The following is a 26191-nucleotide window of genomic DNA, read 5'->3' on the forward strand; positions in this document are numbered from 1 at the left end:
TATGGCAACGAGCTCCTGAAGCAGGGGTTTGGAATGACATCACTTTTAATTTATTATTTTTAATTATTTAATACGTCATCAATTTTAATTATTTACTCTTTTTAATAAGTATTTTAATTATTTAGTAGGTCTTTATTTTAATTATTACCTTTCATTAAATTTTATTGAATTTAATATTATTTTCTCTGAAATTTAAAAATAACTACACGAACGGGATTCAAACCCGCCATCTCTTGTATAGGTGCTTGAGTTTTGCTATGCTATGCTTTATCTCTTGAATCTTGTTATTTGAAACTAAGGAGGCTAGAATAGAACAACGGTACGGAACAGGGGCATAGCTAGAATTTCCAATCAAACAATAATTAATCAAATACAACGAATTAAAATTATATGCACAGATACTATAGATTTACAACGCGAAATTTTGCTCCTTATTAAAATTCTCAAAAATAATCTAATACCCATTCAGTTTATTAACCATTGCCTTAAAAGAGCAGGCATTAAATACTCACTCTAAATCACATAACTGATAGGGATATGATAATTTGTTCCTAAACCTGAGAAGGCGGTATAAGTTGGATGACTATCAGTTGAAGGATTTGTACGAGGGTAAGTTGAAAAATAAGTTTCCCCTGTCGACTGTGGTCAGAGTTGTGTATGAACGTCAAAAAATAGAATGAGACATTAAAGATATGACATACCTTTATTTTTCCACATAGGTACCAAGTACATTGCGACATTTGTCATATCGCTTGATAAGCTTCAAAAAGCCCTCCAGGAAAAAATCAGGGCTTTGCATATGGAAGAAGCGTTGAACGGCTTGTTTCACTTCAGTATTGCTTCCAAAGCGCCTTCCCCCGAGATTTTTCTTCAAAGCCAGAAACAGATGGAAGTCGCTTGGTGCGAGATCAGAACTGTATGGCGGATGGTGTAGGCGCTCCCAACCAAGAGTTGCAATATGGTTTTGCGTTGCCGTCGCCGAATGTGGTCTGGCATTGTCATCCAACAGCAGAACGCCAGATGTGAGAAGGCCAAGCCGCTTTTTCCGAATCGCCTCTATCAATTTCGACAGGGTGTCACAGTAGTGCATAGCATTGATGGTTCCAACCTCCAAAAAGTCCAGCAACAAAACTCGTTGGGCGTCCCAGAAAACTGTGAGGAGCACTTTACCTGCAGAGGGAGTTGTCTTGAACTTCTTTCGGACAGGTGATGACGGATGTTTCTATATGCAAAGCCCTGATTTTTTCCTGGAGGGCTTTTTGAAGCTTATCAAGCGATATGACAAATGTCTCAATGTATTTGGTACCTATGTAGAAAAATAAAGGTCTGTCATTTCTTTAATGTCTCATTCTATTTTTTGACTTTCATACACAACTCTGACCACAGTCGACAGGGGAAACTTATTTTTCAACTTACCTACGTATATCAGTAATCTGGCAAACTAATTTTTGTTGACGAAAATAAACATTTTATCTTTGTTTTTATTCAAACGACTTACTAGTAATTCATAAAAGAATAGACATAATTTTTCATATTTTAATCAAATAAAATTTGAAATTATACATAATGAGCATTTAAGCTAATTTAACTGATGTGATCTAAAATGAACACACAGTTTATTTTAGTTTTTTCAATAAGATGTGAATATGTGTAGGACACATAATTTTTGGAGACTGACACAAATTAAAAGCAAAGTTAAGAAGTAATATGGAGAAGTTGTACACTGTGGGGGAAAAAGGGGGGAGTTCTATATCTCCCATTCTACAGGGCCGATTGACGAAATTCAGCTTGCGTTTTTCATGTCTCGAAAGTGTGACTTAGGATATGTATTTGATTTATATATAGCATTGTTCTAATATAGGTATTTTGAAACAAAGACGGACTTTTTCTGAAATAACACACTTATGTTTTTCCATACTTCCATTCTACAACTCAAATAAATTATGCCAAACTACCAAGTTTTGTAAAAATCGCACGAGTAGTTTTTAAAAAATTAGCTCTCAAAATTTTAGCTCCTCAATATTAATTGAGTTTGGTATATATTTATTAATATCTCTTTTTTTATTAAACTTATTTGATTCTTCCTTTCACGTTTCGAAATTCAGGTTCATTCCAAATAAAATTCACCCAATTTTTTATGATTTATTTTTAAAATTTGCATTTTAAAATAATTTTTATAAATTTTTCAAAAAAGTTTTGAATTATAATCTATAAAATTTTTACCATCATCTTAAGGTAGACGCATTTCTAAGCATACCTGCAAAAAATTAGTTTTTTATTCAAAATCTCCGAAGATATACGTGAATTTATATACTGGCGCATTTTGAAATTTGGCCTATTTGTTGAAAGTGGTAAAACATCAAATGTGGTTTAGACAATTTGCTAAAATTATTTGGAAGTAGAAACGATGTGACTTTCTTTCCGCTTATGCACAGTGTAAAAATGTAGGTTTTCCGTTCCGGCATAATGGAAAGGAAAGGAAAATTGGTTGCCATATATTAAGAAGTTCGCCAAGTGAATTATTCTTGGCTGAAACTGAAAAATTTCGCCAAGGTAAATTTTCAAATTTCTCCGTAAGTTTCACAAAATTTAATATCTAGGCATAATCTGAGTCGTAGAATCGAAACATGGGAAAAAATTGGTATGTTATTTCAAAAAAAGTCCAATTTTGTGTCAAAATACTTATGTTAGAACAATGCTATATATAAATCTAATATATATTCTAAGTCGCGCTTTCGAGACATGAAAAACACAATTTGAATTCTGTCAATCGGCCCAGTAGAACGAAAGATATAGAACTGTCCCATTTTTATTTATTTATTTATTTGCGCAGTGTACATTGCAAGAATAAATGAAAACTGCAGAATTATGGTGAAGCCTAGGCAAGAAATTTCAAGACATTTTAGGATTAATGGTCTTTGGCACTAAACATTTAGTAGTAATATGTTTCATAATTTATTTACAATCAACTAAACAGAATAAAATGAAATGCTATTAAAAGAGTATGAAGTATTTTTAGACAATTCTGTCTCTCTCACTCATTGATTAAAACCTTGAAGGAATGAACAGAAACTACTACTTATATTACATTAAATTTAACGAAAAACTGATTTTAGTATAGATTACATAACACAGACAATAAGAAAAGAAGTATTTAATATTAAATGACAGCTCTCGAACTTTACACATTCAGTAATTTAAGAATGATGTAAAGATACATTTAGAAAATAACAGCTGATAAATATTCAGTCTAGTTTGACCAAGCACGTTTCAATACGATCGTTTTCCTGGAAATTAAAATAGTTCATAAAATTTTATTTCCTCCATATGCAGTAAAAACTCTATTCAAATTCAAGATTATGTAACTATTACCATAATATTGTAAAAATGTGTTCTAGGATAACTCATCAGTTATTTGCAGCTATTCGCTCGCAGGTATATGATAGCATCCATTATCCTCTGTTCTGTCTAATGTTCAACGTGTTTGCTTTGAGCAAAATCATTATATTTAAATATTTTGCTAAGCTTCTCCTTTACAGTGCTCATCGTTTTAATTCTCAGGTGTACAGTTAGAGAAAAAAAAATACTGTAATAATATTGTTCAAACGGCATGTTTCGAAGGATCTGTGGCAGTAGGAGGTGGCGGTGGTCCTTTCATATACAGTTTGTCTATATATGACAACAATATTTCTTTTCTTTTCCGTTTGAAGGAATCCAGGACTAAATAGCGTTTATCATTTTCCAGAATTTTTTCGATGCTTTGAAGATGATCAGTCTTTAGGAGTTCTTTTGATTTATAAGTTATAAATTTTGTTTCTTTTAACAAATCTTTGAAATCGGCTTTTGCAGCTATTAATTTATCTTTCATATAATCCTCGAATTCTTTTTCACATTTCCTTTCCTTCGAGGAAAATTTCGAACATCGTGAGTCACGCAGTACAGTTTGACGTACATCACACCAAGACGATGTTAAAGTGATTTCAGGTATTTCATCTAAAATTTGACGGAACTGCTGCCTCTTTTTAAATAAAAGGTGTCTGACATGATCACCAAACATTTTTTCGCGCTCATCAGAAGTTAAACAGTAAACGACTTCCCATCTATGATCTTTCTTCATTAACCGTTTTGCTTCATGCCATGTTATATCTGCATTTCGAACGAGGTCGAAAAGTAAAGCTTTAAATCCGTTTACAGCTAAATCATGTTTATGTATTTCACGCTCTCTGTCGCGTTCTTTCATATGCACAGACAAATCTTTTTTTACTTCTTGTTCCCGGAATCGTATGCTTGAATTTTGCCTTTCTGTTTTTTCATTTGTATCAGGCAAACTAACATCTTCGGAAAACTTTCTAATATATTCACGAAATAATTTTTCGCATAGCAAATTATCTGCAATTTCTTTATACCTATCATCATTTGAAATTGTTTGCTCAATCTCAGACCAGTGACTATTTTTATTAAGGCACTTTTGTTCATTCAAAAGTTGGAAAAATCGTTCTTTTAGTTCTTGAATATATGCCTTACGTTCCTTCTCCTTTTTACGCAAATCACTGATAAATTCTATGAAAAGCCTTTCCCTTTCTTTTATCTTTGAAATAGCTTTGAATCTTTCGTCTTTGTGGTAACGTTCAACAAATTCACTAAATCTCAGTGTGGAAGTTACACCAGCTTCTAATAGAAGCTGATTGTATTTTTCTCTACAGTAACGGGCTTCCTTGCTTTTTTTATCTTTTTCCTCCTGTAATTTCTCTTTCGCGTATGTATCAAATACTTTTTTGCGTTCTTTAAAAGGGATAAGAGCATAACGAGGATCGGAAACAAATTTATGCAACTCTTTCTCAAATGTTGAAAATGCAGATACGTTAGTATCAATCAGTATTTGACGAAATATTTTCACCCTCTCCTCATAAGGCATTTTTGCTTGTTTACAATTAAGAGTTTCTTGCTCCGATACTGTTTTGTTTTCTTTTGCAGCATCATTACTGTTGGTATGCTGATTGTTAATTATGGAGTCATCTGAAGATTGCCTACTATCTTCTACTTTCATTTTTTTTACACCTGGGCCAGAAATTTCATTTTCTTGCTTTACAGGAGGATTTTCAATAAGCTTTTGAACTTCAGGTCGCGTTTTCAGTTCTTCCGGTTGGTTCCAAACTGATACTTTATGACATGAGTCGTAAAAAAATACTCGGTTATCACCTGTCCACACGACACACCATACAGTTCCAGGAATAGGAGTACTAGAGACGGGACGAGATTTATCAACTTCCTGATTCTTTTGCTTCTTTGCTATTAATTCGTGATTGGAATCATCAGTTTCATCGAGTCGCAAAATTTTCTCTTTGCTGCAAAGATGTCCGACATTTGTTTCTTTCTCAATTTTTGCTTCTTCTGTGTTATGAAAGTTATTTGAAATTGATCTGTCTGTATGCACTGAGGATGTCCTCACTGATTCTACAGTATATGACAGCTCGTTCGTTGCAGTTTTATCTATGTCCATAGCTGAATCTGTTATTGATTCTAATGTGTCAGAAACAGTATCATTAATTATATCATTATTTTCCACTGAAGTTATTTCAGTTGACTTTAATACCTGCGGTGACTTTTCCGAAACAGAAGCATGTTCGATTCTATTGTTATTATCATTAACTGCTCCCCCAGGAGTTTGACTTACGAGCTCGAGCTCTTTGTTTGGGTTGCCATTAGTAACCAACTGCTGCTCTCTTCCTTTAGAGTATTCATTGAAATTGGTACATACGTACGCAGATGGTGTGGCATTTAACGTAGAAGTATCAATAGATAAATTCGTAGGTGAGACGTAGGGAATACTGTGAACATTTAAATTGCAATTTGCGACATCCCGAACTGGTAAAACTGGGTGGACAGCTGGGAAAACTGGTGGCGGTGCGCAGACTGTAGGAGGTGGAAACATAATCATTCTAGCATTTCCCGGCATCGAGAGGCTTGTATTGATATAATGTCCAAAATATTGCGGTGGATTTAAAGTAAATGTTGGCCTATTTATTTGCAGAGAATCTTGAGTCTGACTACCATTTTCATTGCTTGCAATTAATTTAATTTGCTGCAGTGTCATAACACGCACGTTTTCAGGTTGCTCCCATTTACTCTCACGAGATTTTGCATTGTAATAATATTTTCTTCCATCTGGTGATTTTGTTTCTATCCACAAGTCATCGCTGATTACGAAGTCATGTGAAAGTGAATTCTGCACATTTAAAGCAGGGTACATCCGATTCCCAAGGCTCTCTGCGACATTTCGATGCGGGAAATAAAGCTGACTACTTTCATTTTGAACAAAGTTCGCAGGCGGTTGCGAAAACATCGGTAACTCAGCATTATTTTGTTTAACATCACTCATAAAAGTTTGGTAATCTAGCCTATTTTGTGAGTGCATTATATGTCGAATGGAGTGATGAGGATGAATAACCGATCTTGGTAAAGATCTAAAACAGGCAGACGGTAATCTGTTAGGTATAATTTGTGCTCTGATATTGTGTGGAGGTGGACGTCCAACAAACTGCGATGGAAGTATCCGAGAAGATGTATTTAGCTGTTCAAAAGCCACACCTCTTCTAAATTCCTTTAGATGCTCGCTGCTGAACATAATCTAAGACAGTACTGCTAACAACACAAAGTTCTGTTCATTGCAATTAGTATCAAAATCTTCAAATGCCTTGATCTATCTTGTGAAGTACTCTTTAAGATATCTGAAATGTTAAAAAAAAGATGTATTTTAGATTATTATAAAAAAAGAAAAATAATGCGATTAAAATAAAATTTATTTAAATGCAGCAGCATAACCTTTAATTGATCTTTCCAGTTTTCCGTTTCATCTCAATTCATTATGTCATCGGAAACGTTCAGATGGAAAGAACTTACCAACTGGAACTCATTTTGAAATTTTACACCGTTGCAAACCAAGAAGAATTAAACCACATTAAATCATCAAAAGTGATCTGGAAACCTTAATTCAGATAATTCACACGATTCAAATACTGTTGCCTTCGTACGGGTTCGTAGTACAGGAATGCACACAGAATTACTGATAGCTTGATAAAATTTGTTTTAGCAAAAGGAACACTTCACAGTTCTAAAACTTTCCCAAGAAAATATTCTTTCAACTCTTCACAGTATCATACAGTAAAATCAGCAATTACACTTTTCTAGCATTTCCCTACTAAAAACTACTAAGAACTAATAAGAACACTAACCACAATGCAATGCAAAGTGTATCTAAAGAGCGAAGCTCACAAGGAGGTATCTCAGTACTCCGAACTCATGCTGAACTAAAAATAGATCAACTCAGAAACTGATGCTATCTCCGGTCTTATATAGTTTCCCACCTCCCTCCCCGGGCTGCCGAGAAATCTCAAAATTACTGGGAGACAAATGACGGCCAGATACATATTTAGATTAATTATATTGCTTCAATTAAAATACCAATTACAGTTAAACATAGACGAGAACAAAATGTCGAAAATTTGGCGATTTCTAGCCAATTTTGTCGACAAAAATTAGTTGCCAAAATATTGCCAAGTTGGCGATATCCTGCCAATTATTAACCCATTTACTCAATGTTAAATAGGATTCCTGGTGTCTTCTTACTTTTCTGGGAAAGCTTCGCCTTTTTAGATTTTCATGTTACATTATGCAAAATATACTAGAGTTTCACACATGATTTCACTAAACTTATTTCATTACATACAAAATTAGCAACATTGTCCCCTTCTTAAGGACAGTACGATACCTGGACAGGAAGCTACACGTATAACTAAGGAAAATCAATGCGAAACCAAAACAATTACTTCCACCCCCCCGAAAAAAAAACTGAAAGGTTTCAGATTTTAAATTACGTCCAAAGGGGCGTTTTTTAACGTTTTGTGTGTTACCTTTATTTATTAAATATCATGTTCTTTGCCCTTAAACCATAAAATTGAGTTTAATAGCAATGTCGCAAAATAATTTTAAAATACGCATATCTTTAGACAGTTCCACGCGCTAGAGATAAAAAAGTCTTTTTCTCCCCGTAGAGTGTTGCCATTGTTCGCTTTTAAATCGTTGAGTTTGTTACTCAGAAATTCGTGAAAGTTTTAGAAAATATGAAATCGATAATAAAACAAATTCCAAATTTGGTCTTCCACATGCCCATATTACTTCATTCAAAATTCGATGGCTCTATGTGCCATTGTTTTGTCTCAATGAGAGAAATATATATACATTTATGCATACTTTTCATTATTTAATTTCTTCAAATATAATTCAGGACTCTAACTTTTGGTGGCAACAGTTTGAAAAGTGAAACGGACGTTTATAGTGAATCAACGCAAAATCGCAAACAATAGTCCTTCAGGGACAAAGCCCATTTGGACCAATAAATAACAAATCAAACACTAAGTCAATAAATAAATGCATGAATTTACAGATGTCTGTGTAGATAGGACAATAGTTTTAGTATACACAATATACATTATGTACACTACAGGGGCTATGTACTATGGCCATAATGAAGTACTAGCCTATCGTAATGAACTACTTTAAGTTTAGAATTTCATGAATTACGGATTTGTACTACGACTTCGTTGAGCCAGTATAGGACTGTATAAGGACCGTCCCACGTGACTGCAGATTAGAAAAGAGTCTTTCCATCAAATCGGATTTCTTTACAAACCGTGTCACCTTCGTTGAATCGACATTCCGTAACTCTCGTATCGTATCTGGTCTTCATCTTCTTCGTCCCGAAGTTGATTCGATCTCGAGCAAATTTGTGCAACACTTCAAACAGTGCCTGGAGATCTTGAATGTACTACTCAGGCGATGAAAGCTCAGCCGAAGTGCGACCAAACAAGAGTTCACAAGGCAAAATAAGGTCATGGCCAAAGAGCATCTGTGATGGGGAATAGACGGTAATCTCGTGGTCGCCACTGCAATAGGTCAGTAAGAAAAGAGTAAACTTCTGGTCCCAGACCTATTGGTTTCAAGAAACCATCAGCGAGAGGCTATTAAAGCTGGTTAGAGTAAACCTGTCTGCTATGCAGTCTGACTGCTGATGTAAATGTGTCGTTTGGATTGTGTCGATACAGAGTACTTACAGTGTTCTTTGATTAAAGCCGAGATGAATATCCTTTTTTTCATCGGAATGTAACTGAAGAGACACTAGAAACCTGACATCCCATCACTGCATCATTACCTCTCTTACAATGACAGTCTCTTGATCAGGGATAGGTTACGCTTCAGGTCCCCTTGTGAAGTAATCATTGACAATGAGGATGTATTTTTTGACATCGGCAGGTTCCAAAATGTCAAAGGCGGTGCGCTCAACTGCATTGTAACGTTGTTCTCTCAAGTGCGTTTCGTTGGTCCTTTCCGGCCCGCAAAGGCGACGCAAGATTAGCACAACCTTTCCAACGTTAGCCCTTCCATTACTTCAGTAGAAGCGATCTCGAACTTTACGCAAAGTCTTCATGATTCCGAAGTGGCCTCCTGTTAAAAGATGTCCGGGATCTTTGAAGTATCATCTGCCACTGGAATGTCTTTTCAATCGATTCGTACTTCCAGTACAAGACGCCGTTTCAAATATGAAGTGAGTCACACAGAGCCCAATATTGTTTTGTAGTAGGACTATAAAAACAAATGCCTTGCCAGACAGGTTTCCTGTTTGTCAATTATGAGTTTAATGCGCAGTTTTCCAATTGGTCTTTCGTGACTTCTTCATTGATGTCCATCAGCCTATGTTGATGCTATAACTTGCGCGATTGGATTAAGGAGCTCCTGTTTCTCTTTGACCCCGGAACCACATCGGCGGCTTTCTGGGTAGGGTCTTCTAGACAGGGGGTCAGTGTTTCCATGTGATGATCCTTTCCGCTGAAGGGTAGTTATGTTACATTCCTAGAGTCTGTGCATCCATCTGGCTATTTGGCCTTTGGTATTCTTAAAATTAAAAACCAGGTAATAGGCTTGTGGTAGACAAAAGCCGTCGAACATCTGTGAAAAGGAATTTTCTGCCGTAGAGATAATAATAGAAATGTGCTACAGCTTGAACAATGGCAAGCAACTTTTTCTGATACAGTAATTCCTGTCCGGTTAAGAAACACACTTTCTTCAATATGCTACGAAAAGTTCTTGACCGTTTATCTCTTGGGACAAAACAGTCTTGACACTCTCATTGCTTGCATTTGTGTTATGAACAAATGGTTTTTCGAGCTGAGGATACGATAGAATTGTCGCAGATGCTGAAGCTTCCTTCAGTTTGTTAAATGCATAATCACATTTTTCTGTCCACAAGAGCCTATGCTTGGCCTCTTTCAGCTTAGGAAGGGGTCTTTCAATAAAAAAAAAAGCTCTTCACAAATCTTCTATAATAATGCAAAGTCTCAGGAAACTTCTCAGCTGATGGACATTTTCGAGGCGTTTCCAGTCTTTAACTATTGACACATTTCTGGATCCGTACACAGATCTTCAGCGGGGATGACTTGCCGAATTTAAGTCATTTCCTGTCTGAACAATTTACATTAAATGTTCTTCACGACCTTTGCCGTCGATCATATTATCTGGATGTATCAGACAGACTTCTCAACACGGTCCACAAGGTGTTGAAATGTTGCTGGCGCACTACACAATCCCAAAGGCATCACCTTCAACTGCCAATGTTCTTTTCTGGTAGTAAATGTCGACTTTTCTCGGTTATTAGCATGTATCTCTACTTGGCAATATCCATTCTTTAAATCAAGCGTTGAAAACCACTTCGTTCCAGACAGAGTGACCAGATTGTCGTCAATTCTGTGAAGAGGGTAGCTGTCTTTCTTCGTAAACTCGTCAATGGCGATAGTGAACACAAAATCTAGTAGAACAATTTTTCTTTCTGGCCAAGATAATGGGAGAGGCCCATGAACCTGCTGAAGACATGGCTTTCTTGCATATCCTTTAGAAGCCTCCCTATCTCTTCCTATTTAGCAATCGGTAGACGATGGATCTTGGATGTTGCTTGATTGGTGGATCATCTTCAGTATCAATTCTATGCTGGGCTAAACTGGTTCGACCTACGCCAGAAGATGTAGGGGAGAAAACATCTCGGAATTCTTCATTGACACCTTCGGCAGCACTTCCCTTTTCATCGCTTACTTGTGCATTCGGCAATTCCAATATTAGGGTCTCGGAAGAGATTGGAGCACTGGAGAACACGCTTAACCACTTCGCCTCCGAATATTCGCTTTATAACCGACGTTAACAACTGTCACCTAGATGACAAACCCATAGGAGTGCCGAGGCTACTAGTAGTACTTCTCGCGAGGTGTTACAATTCTTGGGATATTACATTATACCGCACCGAAATTCCTGTTTTCGGCTATGGATCCAGGAAGCAAAAATTCTGCTATTGCTGGTATTGTAGTATGCGCTATGATTTGGTAGACAGATTTAACTCCTTTAATTCCGACCAGGGCCATGTTCTCAGAGGCAGAATGCATTTCATTATTTTTAAAGTGCAAGGAAAAAATTATATTTCCTTGGAAAGTATAATCCTAGTATAGGAGGGTCGGTAATACCTGCTACATATGCCGTGTGATGGTAGTCGACACTCCCAAACAGAATCTTTTCCGATGACGGTACCATCGACTCAGTATCAATGATCATATTGCAAGGAACTCCATTTGTATGTCCCATGAGGAAGAGTTCATGACTGCCGTCACCCAGTAGAAATCTGAAGTATTTTAAAATAGGGCTTTTCATTATCCAATAACTTCCCAGCGAGATGGCCACTAATTTGTTTCCAGCGTCCGTGCTAGAAAGCGGTCTTATTTTCCGTACTTTGGGGTGTTCTGCAATTCCTTCGCACGTGCCCTTCAACACCGCAGTTCCAACACTTTAGGGTTGGTTTGTTGCCCCTTCTGTTCAGCGTCAAGGCACTAAATCGTCAATATGAGCAGTCATTTGATCCACTGACTATTGGTCATGGACAGCTTTGACTGGGTGACTATCTCTACGAGTTCTTTGATGGGCTGCTTCGAATTTCATGGCGTACATTAAAGAGCTTTTTAAATCTTTACATCCGCTATTCGCAGGGCTTTCTGTATCTCAGGATTCCTCCCGGGGGTTGACTTAGGTGAATGCCTGGGATGTACTGGTTAGGATCTGCACATAGGCAGTCTCAACCATGGGGGTATAAAAACAGACTTCACAGAAGACCTGAGGGCTCTCGGGACAGAGTAAGGCTCGGCAGGGACCGTACTGGTACTGCCTTGTCTGCCCTTGCTCTGTGGGGTCGCAACACGGTAGATTGTAAGAAGTGCGGGAGGGCATTCAATTCCGAAAGGCAAAAGCTAGGGCGGAAGCGGTCCCGTCACACAGCGTGGCATCTCAGGATCCAGGATGACATCGATAAAGTACTGCAAGGAGAGCATTTTCCTTGTTTCTGATGGGCAATCCGAAAGGGCGATGTAAGACCACCTTTCAACATCCGTAGAGAGCTCCTAAAATGTTTCTGTGAGCACTATTTTAACCCTTAGCCTGTCGAGTGATTTTCTGCGAATCCCTTTAAAACTGTCGCTAGTTTTGGACCGAACTTCCCCTAAAATGTCGCGAAAATAATTCTAAACCTCTGAAAATTGTCAAGCAGTTCTTCTGTTATTTCCCATCCCTCCCAGAATTTTACTTCAATGATTCCGCTAAGTGAGATTGATTGCTATATATTGTTCGGTAGCTGTGAGCTCTCAAGAGAATTGCAAAAGGCTAGACTCTCCGTGATGATCGCCTTAATGCCGCAGGCTACAGCTGCGAAATTTGAAAATTTTCCTTCCCTTAAACAATCTTATCTCTACATATCTTCTCTACATATAATAAAAGAAAGAGTCTGTCTGTGTGTGCGCGCCTTTCGTTCGCGCTGCGCGTAAGCTAATAGACCCACGGCTACGAAATTTGGTATATAGGTACATCTACACAAGAGCCAGTGCACTTCGAAGCGATTTTTTTCGAAATTCGAATTCGAATTTTTTTTATTTCATGTTTTGTGACGAAATCGTGTCATTTTGAAACATAATGGGCTATAGGAAAGCGAGATTTTACTCTACACACTCCATTTTCACATCGTCATGAAACGTAGGCACTTAACTATTTTACGAACTTAAAATAAATTTCGTGCTTCAATAAATCGATTAAATACGAATTTATTTAACAAAGAGAGTTTAACACATTTTCAAGGGAATTTTCTTTTTAAAGTTTATTTTTAAAAATGTACAGTTTATTTTTCTTTGATTTTTGGACACGTTAAACTTTCATCCTTGCGACTGATTTTACAAGTTGGGAAAATGATAATATTTTGTATTTTTAAAGAATTTTTTAAGTGAAGCTTCCGAGTACACTACTCACATCTCACATCTTTAAAAATGTGATTTTGGCAACAATTTTCCTTTCTTATTGTTGTTGATAGATTTTTGATGAAATCGCATCATTTTGAATAGTTTCATTCTTTTAGAAATATGGGTTTGGCAACAATTTTTCATCGTATTTCTTATGTCACTGTTTTTAAGAGATTGGCATATTTCATTCTGATTTTTATATAAATATAATATATTTTTATTGATTTTTTTTTTGATAAAGTTGTTCTGTGGAGTAAAATTCTGCGAAGAATTTTATGTTTTTTGAGTTGCTTTCATGTTATTTTTTTGCTTATTTCACTGTTTAAGATGATATTGAAAAGTTTTGCATGATTTTTGTTTTTCTACGGAAAGTTGGTTAATTTTTTAATTAGGATAATTAATATTTGTATTAAGAGATATAGCTTATTTCATTGTAATTTTTTACCTTGAAAACATAAGATAAAATATCATTAATTATACTTTGCTTTTCAGAAATTTTTGTTTTTTGCAATCCTTTATTTCATTTATTGCTCATTTCACTGTTTTTAAGATATTGAAAAGTTTTGACTGATTTTTTTTAGGAAACGAAGTTCTTAACCTCCTTTATACCATTTGAGTTCTTAAGATTTTGCAAAGGGAATTTGGTTAATTTATTTATTAGGATAATTAATATTTGTATTAAGGGACATTGCTTATTTTATTGTAATTTTGTTATACGTAATAACTTTTTTTATGAAGTTGTTCTGCAGAGTAAAATCCTACGCAGTTTTTAAATTTAACGTTTGGAGTTCCCTTCAGCCATTTTCCCGGTACATTTAAAAGCCAGACGAAGGCTCGCAGCGAAGCTGCTAGTTTTCAAATAAATTGGTTTTAAAATTTACCCGATTAAATTTTAAATTATTACGCATTTTTAACCTAAGTACCCTAAATCTGTATGTCACTGATTATCACCGGAATTTCAATGCAGACTGATTAAACTGCTATCACTAAAATTATATTCTGACATATATTTGGTGCAATTTTCATTCCTTCTGAGATATTGCTGAAACATTTCGTATTATTTCCGATTTTCTGTATTTTTGTCATTAATTAAAAATCTTTAAAACCTTCAGCATTTTCCTATATTCTTCAACTGCAGGCCACTAATAATTATTTTAAATAATTTCTTTTTTCCTTAATTATTACGTAGTTTTAAGAGAGTAATAAACAAAATATTTGGGTGTTTTTAAGGACGATAATATTAATATTAAATTTGCATTTTACTTTTTCATATACATTCAAGATATTCAGAAAGGGAATTATAACATGAAACCGTTTTCGGTGTATCATAAATTTATTGATTCAAATTAAAACTTCTTGCTTTCCTGTCCAAGAAACACTAGTAAATTTTATCTGAAATAGGAAAGATGAGACATATTAATAACAAACAAAGCAATTAATTTGGAGGTCAAAGAACAAAAACCAGCGTTATATTTTCAAATTTTCACAGGACTAGTTTCGATGGTTTTACCGAACCATCATCTTCAGCTGCAAAAGCGCAAATGAACGAGATAAGATATAATGAAAATTAGATTGTGAAAATTTGAAAATTCAACGCTGATTTTTGTTGTTTGACTTCCAATTTAATGTTTGTTCGGCTTGTTATTGTATCTTAATTAAACAAAGCAATGTTGTTAATTATTAGCTTACAATATAATTTATTCAATATGGTATTTTTGTTAAGAAAGAGTGTTGCTGTACATTTGGTAAAGTATAAATAAGCATTTCATTTAATAATTATAAAAGTTATTAATTATTTAATAATTAATCATAAGAATACGAATAATTAAATATTTTTTCGGAGATATATTTTCCGGCGATATTTTTTTTCTAGGGATCCCAGCATACATTTTTGAAGCATTATGCTCTAAATAAATGTCTTGTTTAAACATAGCATTTACTGTTGACAAATCTCCAACCAAAGGAAATACCTTACTAGAGAGGATATTCAAACAAAAATTTTTATTAGAATAAATATTTTCGTTATTTTAATACTACTAATAATATACAAACATTAGTTTAAGCTCACTATAGTTGAGTGAATAAGATTGCTGGATGTTGGTATTTTGTTGTTGGCAACCGAACAGTTTAGCTGCTTGTGGTCTTTATGATTTTCCCGATGCGTAACGTGAATTCAAGCCAATTTTATTTAGAAAATTGCCCACGAAGGTTTTTTTCTTAAAGCAGATAACCCATGACATCTTAAAAACTGTAAAATATAATCCGTGGATATTTTCCGTTATACGATAACACGAAGAAAATGATTTCCTATACGAAACATATGATCAGCGCTGTTATTGCCCGCCGTTTAATTAAATGCATCCATCTTATTCCTTACAATGAATTTTCCTTTTTCAAAGAAAGTTTGATTTCAGTAAAATGTACTATTTACAATGTGTCATTTTATTTTGCTCGTTTTTTATGCAAATATTCAAATTCAGATAGGTATTGCGTAAGTTCAGAAAGCCAACTAGTCTCCAAGCGGTAAGATAGCTGAGCACCGGTAAATTCTAGCGGCTGCATGGGGGGTTTAGGGGTTTTTCATAAGTACAATTGATTGTGAATTAACAGTTTGTTTCCCACAAAAAAAATTTACCCCGAAGACTTCTTTTCCCTTAGACAAATAGGTCCTGTGTGCTTTATCATAATCCAAAATCTTAAGCGTAAAAATCTTTTATCATAGCCGATGATGACGATAAAATATTTTCTATCTGATGTGTCAAGTTAGCATAATTGTATATTTCTAACGAAAATTGTTTGGCTCATGTTACCCTATAATGAAAAAAAGATTCAAATCGGTTTTTAGATTAAATAGTATTTTCATTATTAATTATATCACGAATTTTATCAATAGTATTCTTAGTATTAATTGCAGGCATGTATTCAAGAATATAATATACACAAAGCTGTGTCTAATGATTACGGCTAATTTTTATATAAAATTTTATAGTATAAAAATTTAGGTTCATAGGTCAGCAATATTTGAAAGAGTACTTGTGTATTATAAGAAATGAGAGAGAGAAATTTAAGAATAAAAAAATTTACCACGAAGTAATATAAAAATGCAATAGAATACAAAAGAGTACAATACTATTTCATGTTTTGTGGATATACTTGAAGACAGAAACATGTTTCAGCTGTATTGGTTATCGGAGAAAAACTTTTCATATGAAGCTATTTTTTTCAAATCTTTCAATATACAAGTAATTTAAAAGCAGTATAGGAATTTCTTTTCTTAATACCCAACCGAAGAGCTGAGGGGACGTACAATGATTAACATACAATATGTGCCTTGAATTATTTTGCTTTACATGCAGTTTCCTTATATATGTAAAACAAAATAAACTTTCACCCAGTCCAAGATTTCAAGAACTCACAGTGAGAGAGAAATATCTATAACAAATTTTATTGCTGTTTGACTGATTGCTTCGGAAACAATAAGTCTTCCAACTCAAGCTTTCAAGCTTCAAGCTATTCAAATACGAACGCTTCTCAGCAAAGCCATTTGGACCGCATCTGCTTTGTTAAAGAAAACCTTTTGGGGGTAAAATCATCCACTTCATCGGGTTTTTCAAACAAAGCAGTCAGTGGTCCTGTTACTACCTGCTGACTGAGAGAAATTTCTCAGAAACTTTTGTTCGAAGAAAACGAGTTTTATATTTTTAAGAATTTCCATTCTGACAGCAAGATTTTGTTATTTTTCATATGTAGATGAAAAGAAACTAATTTGTTTTTAATAAAGAAGAAAAAAATTAATAAGCTTATTTAAATTTTTTACACAGCACCGAGTAAGGAGACGAAAATTAATTTTCTTTATAAATATTTTTCTCAGACAATACTTTAGTGTTTTTCAAATAACGAGAATAGCGCGTTAGTGCATGCATTTTCAAATCAGATTTATTTAATTAATGTATATGGATATGCCGAACAAGCACACTTTCGCACACATACACTGTATATTAATACATACATAAAAATGAAATAAAATTTGAAAACAAGCAATTTAAAAACTTCTGTATTGAAAAATTATTGAAAATTTGTTTTTACCTCATTTTTTTTTCGTTACATACATTTACTTCAGTTTTTTTATATGCATTTACTTAATTTATTTTCTTATATGCATTTACTTAATTTATTTTCTTATATGCATTTACTTAATTTTATTTTGTTATATGCATCTGTTAGTGTTTTTGAAAAATTTTTAGATTTTTTGAGTATGGCAAAGGAAACGAGATCTATCAGCCGAAGGCAATGAATGTCTCCATGGACGACTTTCTAAGTAAAACGTACTCATGTTCATGTTACACATAGGGGAAATCACAAAATTCAACCAGTTCGTTTAGCCAGTACCAACCAGTACAAAAAAAAAAAAAAAAAAAAAAAAAAAAAAAAAAAAAAAAAAAAACTCAACCTTCTGAGGAGACGCACGCGTTTTTCATCGCTCCGCTTCTTGCCTGCTCATCTTGCGGAAATATTGTGCTAAAGCATACAAGTTTCGCATTATCATTAAGAGGAAGATCTAAGGATTACAAAGATACCAGATTTGTGATAGAGAGATTGATAGAAAATGATTTATGAATTTTCAGATTGTTCAAAACTCTGAAATGGCAAAAGTTGTAATTACGCAAGCTACAACTTTCCACCGTTCTATATGAGCCGCCGCTCATTGGATCTTCAAGTAACTTTTACCATCGGATGTGTAAGCTTTCCAGGAGCATTTTAAGACCAAGCTCAAGTCGTTCTATTAATTAGGGAATTTAATATTATTAAATTTGTGATTTTACACACGGTGTCGAATGCGATTGTGAACTCTGACCTTGAGCAAAAGGCCGTTGCACTCGTCTCCCCCTCCCCAACGGAATTCGCTACGGAGTGACCGCAAAGAATGCTTCAAAAATAGAGAAGTGGGCGTTTTCATATACAGTGTTTATAGTAGAACTAATTAGTGTACCAAGAGAGGGTTAGCATCTTTGATCTCTGCTCATCGAGACGGATCCAAGTTTCTTTATCTGATGATATTCTGACTAGTGGTTCGCAAATTACGACTTTTTTTTTAAAGCTTAATTATTCATCTTAGTGTGTTACATTAGTTCTCACAGCGTAGTGTGTATCATGGTGAGTGTGTTGACATCAGTTCTTACAGTGTAGTGCTCGTTAGTACGTTATAGTGATCTGTTCTAATTGTGTTGTGCCTTCGCTTTTGGATTACCTAATTCAACAGATGAAATACATAGAAGATAAACGACCAAGGATTTCCCAGCTGAAAAGAGCAATTCACATAGCAGTGTGACGTAGCAGTACGAATCAGAAACTTCGGTTTTCTCAGCTGAAACCTACAATTAACGTAGTAGTGTGAGCTAATTAGTGATACAATGATAGTGTTGTGCGAATACAGTGTTCTACAGCGTGTGTGTGTAGTACTCAGCACTATTAGTGCTTAATAAATATTATTGTGTTTACTTCATAGAGAACAAAGGAAGCGCAGAAGAAGTCCTGCAATCAAGGTAGGATTGTTTTAATTAGCTCTACTGCTACTGCTTTAATTCAGCAGTGTGTTACCTGTCATATTTGATTGAGCAGAGTATTACTTGCATTACTTGTCACTTTCCCAGATTGAGCAGAGTATTCCCACTATCCTGATTGAGCAGTGTATGACCAGTGCTTATCTATACTCATACAACTTACATGCAACTTATCTAGCGGCATTTCTACACTGGTAAATACACCAAAATACCCCTTGATTGCTATACTCAACTTCATCATCACCCATATTCCTTCCAGCACAAACCAGCACTATGCCTGATGCAGAAGCGTCAGTGCGCCTTTGCAAATTCGACGCAGCAACAATCGTATTAACTGAAAGTCTTAATTACGAACAAAAGATTAATACACTCTACGAGAAAGCCAAAGACATTGGCACCAGTACAAAAAGTAACAAGTACCTGTTACCGACAGAGCAAAGAAAGAAACTATTGGCCATTTTAGAGGCCTTCCGGACTCTAGCCACCAGAGGACCTGCTGCCACTCCACCTCCAGCTAAAACCAACACAGGTGTTAATACTGATTCAGGACTCTCCTACTCTCCACCTCAACCAACAATACACCCAGCAGCAGCTCCGGTTATCGAGCGTTCCTACGCGCAAGTAGCATCACATTCTACGAAACACACACTTCTTATTTACCCAAAAGAAGACTCGAACGCCACAAGGAAAGTACTAAAGGAACACCTGAACGCCAAATTCCCTCTCCCATCACTAGGTGTAAAAATACACTCAGTTAGAAATATCCAGAAGGAGGGGATTGCTGTTGACTGCGCTACCAAAGAGGATCTCACCCACCTCACAAAGACACTAGAAAGCACGCAAGGCAAACAATTTGCCAAAACAAAACTGCCAGCAAAACAGACTACCTAGAGTCGCAATCCACGACGTAAAACTAGACGTCACCAAGGAGGACATTGAACGGGCACTAGGCTCTGAACACAACCTTACCAGCAGCACTACAAAAGTCTTATACCGGCTAAAGGATAAAGCAAATGGCATCAAATGGGTGCTGGAATGTCAGCCATCAGCCTTCCACCGCATCATGCAATACCCCAGATTGTATCTTGGCTGGAGAGTGCACCGAATTGCTGAATTCTTCAACACCAGACGATGCTTCCAGTGCCAGGAATTCGGGCACACGCAGCAAGACTGCAAGAACAAAGTCTACTGTGCGTACTGCTCCGGAAGCCACAACGTCAAAAACTGCAAATCCGGGATGGCCACCTGCATCAACCGTGCAGACTATAACTACAGAAGTAATAACAAAATATCCTGCGCCCACCCCGCCTATGACATCTCCTGTCCCACTTACAGCAGGTACGTTGAAAGAATCAAACGCAGCACAACCTATGAGTAATAGCACTGCAGGCATCCATCAATCTACGCCTACAGACCACAACAACCAAGTAACATTTAGCCCCATAAAATGCGTTCAGATTAATCTACAAAGAGCGCAGGCAGCGACATCTCAAGCAGTCACTCATGCAACATCCTACGATGCAGATCTACTTCTGATACAGGAACCTTATTGTAGAGAGGGTCAAGTAGCAAGCCTTCCCATATCGTGGAAAGTCTATCAGCGTAAAGCAGAAACTAACGAAAAATCCCCCAGAGCCGCAATAGCATGCACCAACCCATTCTGGTCTCCAATAGTCATCAAGCAAGAACGAGACTTCGTTGCCATCTTACTAGCATTCAATAACACACAGTACATAATAGCTTCAATTTACTCTTCCCCAACGGACAGTATCACTGGCACCACCTCATACATTCTTGACACCATACAACGATGCCCTTCAACCCCTCTGCTTCTTAGTGGTGATTTTAATGCGCATAACACCATATGGGGATATGCAAATACTACGACGAAGGGACAGGAGCTTGAGGACTTTCTGGCAGCCAATAACATTCATCTATTAAATACATCCGATTCCCCACCTACATTTGATAATACCTATCATGTGGGCTGGCCAGATCTCACCCTCTGTTCAAGCAGCATCGCAAACCTAGTGCAAGACTGGACTGTGGTCGATGATGAGAGCTGCTCCGATCACAAATACCTTCACTTTCTCATAAACTGTGACACGAAAATCACAGTCCTACGTAGGTACAAGCTTCCAGGCAACAAGATCCGCCCCCTCAGTCGCTCCTTCACACGCATCTTAAATAATGAGGAAAACAACCTTGCGCTTCACAACAGCCCAGAAGGCATGGAGATTTTCACAGACCGACTACTTGAAAACCTTAAAGCAGCTTGTAGTGAACTACTCCCTACACGCGCAGCGAAGAAAATACAAGGAGTTAAGTGGTGGACGAAAGAGCTCAGACAACAACGGCAAAAATGCAGAGCTATCAGACGCCGCATACGTTCCACCACCAATGAAGACAGGAAAATCCAACTATTGGCGACATTCCGCAAGGAGCGAGCTCTTTACAGAAACAACATACTAGCGGCCAAAATTACCAGTTGGAGGAAATTTTGCACCGAAAACAGCAATCCGTATGGTATCCTCCACAAGCTAGCCTCAAGTAAAATATATCAGCCAGCTCAAATCTTCATGCAGCCACCAAATACAAGCAACGACAATCCAGTACAAAATACAGCCACCACAATCCTCAACGAAGTCTTCCCCACAGACAACGCGGAGGAAGATACGCCAGCACAGAAAATTGTTCGCATGAATACCACCATCCCACCGACTCCACATGATATACCATTTAGTGACAAGGAAGTCAAGCAAATTTTCCAAAACCTACCCCTGAAAAAGGCCCCCGGTCCAGACGGCTTGGACTATAGCATCATCAAAGTTGCCTACAAAGCACGTCCCTCCTTTTTCTACAAATTCTTTAACCAACTGTTTGACAACCAAATATTCCCGCAGGCATTCGAGAAAGGACAAGTTGTCCTTTTCCTGAAAAAGAATAAAAGCCCGCAAGACCCGCGCTCTTTTCGCCCGATATGCCTTTTGCCAACCCTGGGCAAAATTTACGAGAAATTAATTGTTAACAGACTTAAATATCATCTCTATAGCAACAATCATCTCAGCCCCAGGCAGTATGGCTTTCGCACTGGTCTGTTCACTACGCATGCCCTCTGCAAAATTCGTGAAACAATTCAACGCAATAGCACCACAGGTTTCCATACAGCTTTCATATCCATTGACCTCCAGAGTGCGTTTGACACACTCTGGTGGCCAGCGATAAGACAGGCCCTCCGAGACGCACAGTGTCCATCCAACCTCTTCAGCGTTTTTAGTAGTTATCTAGAGAATCGCAGTCTTCTCATAGCCATCAACAACGACACTACCTTCAAAGTGCAAGAAAGAGGATGTCCCCAAGGCTCTTGTGCTGGACCAATTCTCTGGAATTTAACATTCAACTCTGTACTGGATGCAAACTGGCCACGACATACAAGTGTCATCGCCTACGCAGACGACGCAGCTCTTCTTGTCAAAGGTCGCACTTGTGCGGAGCTCGAGAAAAACGGCACCGAAGTCTGCTCCCTCCTCGCCAATATCTGCAGCAACTTAAAGCTTACAATCTCTACCGCAAAGTCATCAGCAATAATAATACCCAAAGCAGGCACGAATCCAACGCGCAGCTCCTGCATCAAACTACAAGGAGCCAACATAAAGGTTGTCCAAACGCTAAAATACCTAGGTGTAATCTGGGATAAAAAACTAACCTGGATCCCTCACATCCAAGAACTAAAAAAACAAAACATCAGCTATAGCCAGAAAGGCCCGCGCCTTCCAAGGTAAAAACTGGGGTCAGAATCATCATATTCAGAAGATCCTCTACCATGTGGTAGCTGAAAAAATAGTCTTGTATGCTGCTGCAGTATGGGCCCAACCGATGGGAGGACGAAAGATCAAACATCTTACGTCTCTTCAACGACCATTCGCCCTGAATCTCTGTAAAGCGTACCGCACCACAGCCACCAGCTCAGCGACAGTCCTTGCAGGGCTCATTCCACTCCACATACGGGCAGAACAAGAGGCAGTGTACACCACCCTCATATACCTCCGCAAAGATGCGACATTTGGCAACATAGCATACAGCCCTCTGCAATTTCAAAGCCCAGGTAACACTCTTCACACTCATCCTGCACGTAAAGGCACAGAAATAAGAATTAACATCTCACGGATACAGCCACTGTCAATGACGCGAGTTTCAAGGGATACGCAAATATACACCGACGGCTCTAAGCAGGAAGATGGAGTAGGCCGCGCCTTTGCACACTATGACAAAGGAAGAACCATCCATGTATGGAAAGGACGCCTTGACTTAAACAACAGTGTGTTCCAGGCGGAGGTGCAAGCAATTATAACCGCGGTAGATTACATTTTCAATAATAATATAGAACGGGCGAAAATTTTCACTGACAGTATGTCAACGCTTCTAGCACTAGATAATCACAACCACACCTCGCCCTTGATCATCAAATTACAACAACTTTTACAATGATCATCAAATTACAAACTGCGCAACCCGCAGAAACATCTCTCCTTAAAATGGATCAAGGCACATGCAGAAAATGAGGGGAATGAAGCAGCTGATAGCCTGGCCAAGCAAGCAGCCACTGATCCAGAAGCTGAAAAAATCACAATCCCAGCCCCTCCTTCCTACCTCAAAGGGCTATTACGGGGTCAAGGCCTAAATCTTTGGCAGGAAGACTGGACGCACTGCACAACTGGAAGACGTACATACAGCTACCTCCCGAAAGTCAGCACTGAACGCAACATTGCAATAGCTCCTCTTACGGCTTATATTACGGGACACGGTCCATTCCCGACTTACTTCAATAGACATGGCATAACAACCACGAACATATGCGCCTGCGGAGCGGAAGGCTCCCCAGACCACTATGTTTTTGAATGCCATCTGACAGCAGGAAATCACCTCCCTCTTCCCATCAACAATAGTGAAGCTTATCACCGCTTCCTTATAAAGCACAAACCGGCAGTAAATACAATTTGCAAAGTTGTTAACAAGCTCAAGAGAATGGGCCAAGATTTGTGCTCTCCTCATTAACCAAAACTCTCAAGACATGATACACTAACTAAGTCAGCATGCAGTTCCACATTCTCAGACACATAAGTCCCTATTACACCTTTCAAATAATGTACAATCAAATGTATTTAACATTTCCTCTTCTGTATATGCATAATACTTAATTTATTTTTATTTGTTTATTTTATTTTATTTTATTTTTATTTTTTTTCCCTATGAGCCTGTATTTTAATCCTATTATTTTGTAACTGTATTTTTGTATCTGTATATCTAATTTGTATTTTTATTAGAATTTTATTGTGAATGTGCAAAATTACCATAGCAAATTGCAACAACAAATGTCAAAACGGTAAAACGAATGCAATCTGCCCTTGTATGGCCATGTAAATGCTCTTGTTAACATCCTAAAAAGCTCCCGAGGTGGCCTCTTGAGTCCCCAGTGAGTTGTTCCTGGTTAGTGGAGGGCGCGGGACACATGCCTGTTTACCTCTGTTAGACATCAGGCGTCCCCGTCCTCCGTTACCAACCAACCAACCAGTTCGTTTGTTTGGGTTCGAATACGAGTCGAAATAGCTATAATCAGATATCTTAGCCAGGAGGCCATTGATTGGGTTTGACAGATTTGGAAACCTAATAAATAGTATTTAATAAATATAATATTATTAAACGAATCGGATTTATATAAACCAAATAAAATTCTTATATCGAACACAACTAAAACTCGATATAACTTACACTGATAAACTGATGTGTAATAACACTGATAAATTAAAATACTAAACGGAATATACATTAATTCTACATAGATAATTTTTTGTAATGTATTTCGCTGGGAATGTCTGGCCGCAAAATCCTGATTATATATACCCTTATTTTACGGTTATCACATATCTGATGGTTTGACTTTTACCTCAAAACACAAAGAATCCACAAAATTCAGTAAAATTAATAACTTTATTTCCCTGTTGAAAATTCTCTGAATCTTTTCAAATATAAAAGCACACGCGCCAAGCAGTTTGCTTTAAATAAATATATGCAGCAACGAGACGATGCGCTTTTGACAGCAACTCGTTTCGAAAATCGAAAATTTTTCTAAATGTAAGAGATTTGTCTCTTAAATTAATTTTTCATTAAACAAAAAAAAAACAAAATAGAATCGCATATTATTAAAAAAAAATATTGATAATTCAGATTCTGAAAACAAGAACATTGTTATAAAAAACAAATAAAAAATAAACAACATATTTCATTCAACGGGGGCCAACTTTGGCGCATGAACTTTTCAACATAAAAATATTTGAAGCATGTTATGGATAAAAGTTTATTTGATTATGGCAAAGTACTCGATGGTTATTTGCCTAAGGTGAAGGATGCCTTCGTTCGAGGACTGCCTAACGGAAATTAGCTTGCATACATGTTACACATATGGAAAACTAAGAATATCATCCTGGCAACCAGCTCGTTTGCCGGGATTCGAACCCCGGACAGAACCACCAGTTGTTCCGTTAGACTCCGCTCAGTCGCTGGTGGGCTGTCCGATAACGGAAAAGTTCAAAATTTCATATTAGAGGAAAAGTGGTAGCATAGTATAATTCGAAGTTATTGCAATTTCAGTAATGTGAAGAGATTTCAAGAATGTTTAATTATTTTATTTAGCTTATGACAAACTAAATAAAATAATTAAATATTCTTGGAATCGCTTCTCTTATCATACTGGTAGTTCGACCTGCATTCAAACCCCCGTGAACAAACTGATTGCATGGGCGTTTTTATGGTTTTTAACTTTTTGCAGTGCGAGATTGTTTCCCTTAGAAAATCTGTCACGAAAGCGTACCTCCCATTAGACAGATCGCCTTCACGTGCTTAACAATCTAACAAGCCAAACCAAACACAACCCGAGCGAGGACTCGTAGTCAAGGCACGTCATCATGAAAAGCTAACTAAAATTGGCTCATATTCACATTAAACATGCGCAACAAACATTCGCTAAAACTGGTATGCAGGCAATCCATTCATCAGGATTTGAACCCGCTTCAAATTATTAGTATTCAACGATTTTACCGCTACTTCGTTGGCGGCCTTTTGTAGTATCTATAAGAAAAGTAATCGCAAAGACACAATCATTGCGTACCGACGGATGAACTAAGTTCGGATTAAATAATTGATCTTCTGACTGTAATTTTTTGTGCGCAGTATATCTAACCCTTCCGTACACTAACTGTTTTA

The 26191-nt window shown here is 36.9% G+C and overlaps 1 protein-coding gene across 1 annotated transcript in view; it reads right to left on the reverse strand.

Annotated features, from left to right (window-relative positions):
• Positions 1-3138: 3138 nt before the first annotated feature.
• Positions 3139-26191, reverse strand: part of LOC146997660 (transcription elongation regulator 1-like) — a 48409-nt gene continuing 25356 nt past the window's right edge. The window contains exon 2 of the mRNA XM_085815380.1: positions 3139-6728. Coding sequence (XP_085671506.1) covers positions 3602-6625 — 3024 coding nt within the window. The 5' untranslated portion in view covers positions 6626-6728 and the 3' untranslated portion in view covers positions 3139-3601. The remainder of the gene's footprint in view (positions 6729-26191) is intronic.

This window comes from Stegodyphus dumicola, chromosome 4 (genome assembly GCF_044657685.1).
Source record: "Stegodyphus dumicola isolate Sdum_Otavi_A_Nest chromosome 4, ASM4465768v1".
NCBI lineage: Eukaryota > Metazoa > Arthropoda > Arachnida > Araneae > Eresidae > Stegodyphus > Stegodyphus dumicola.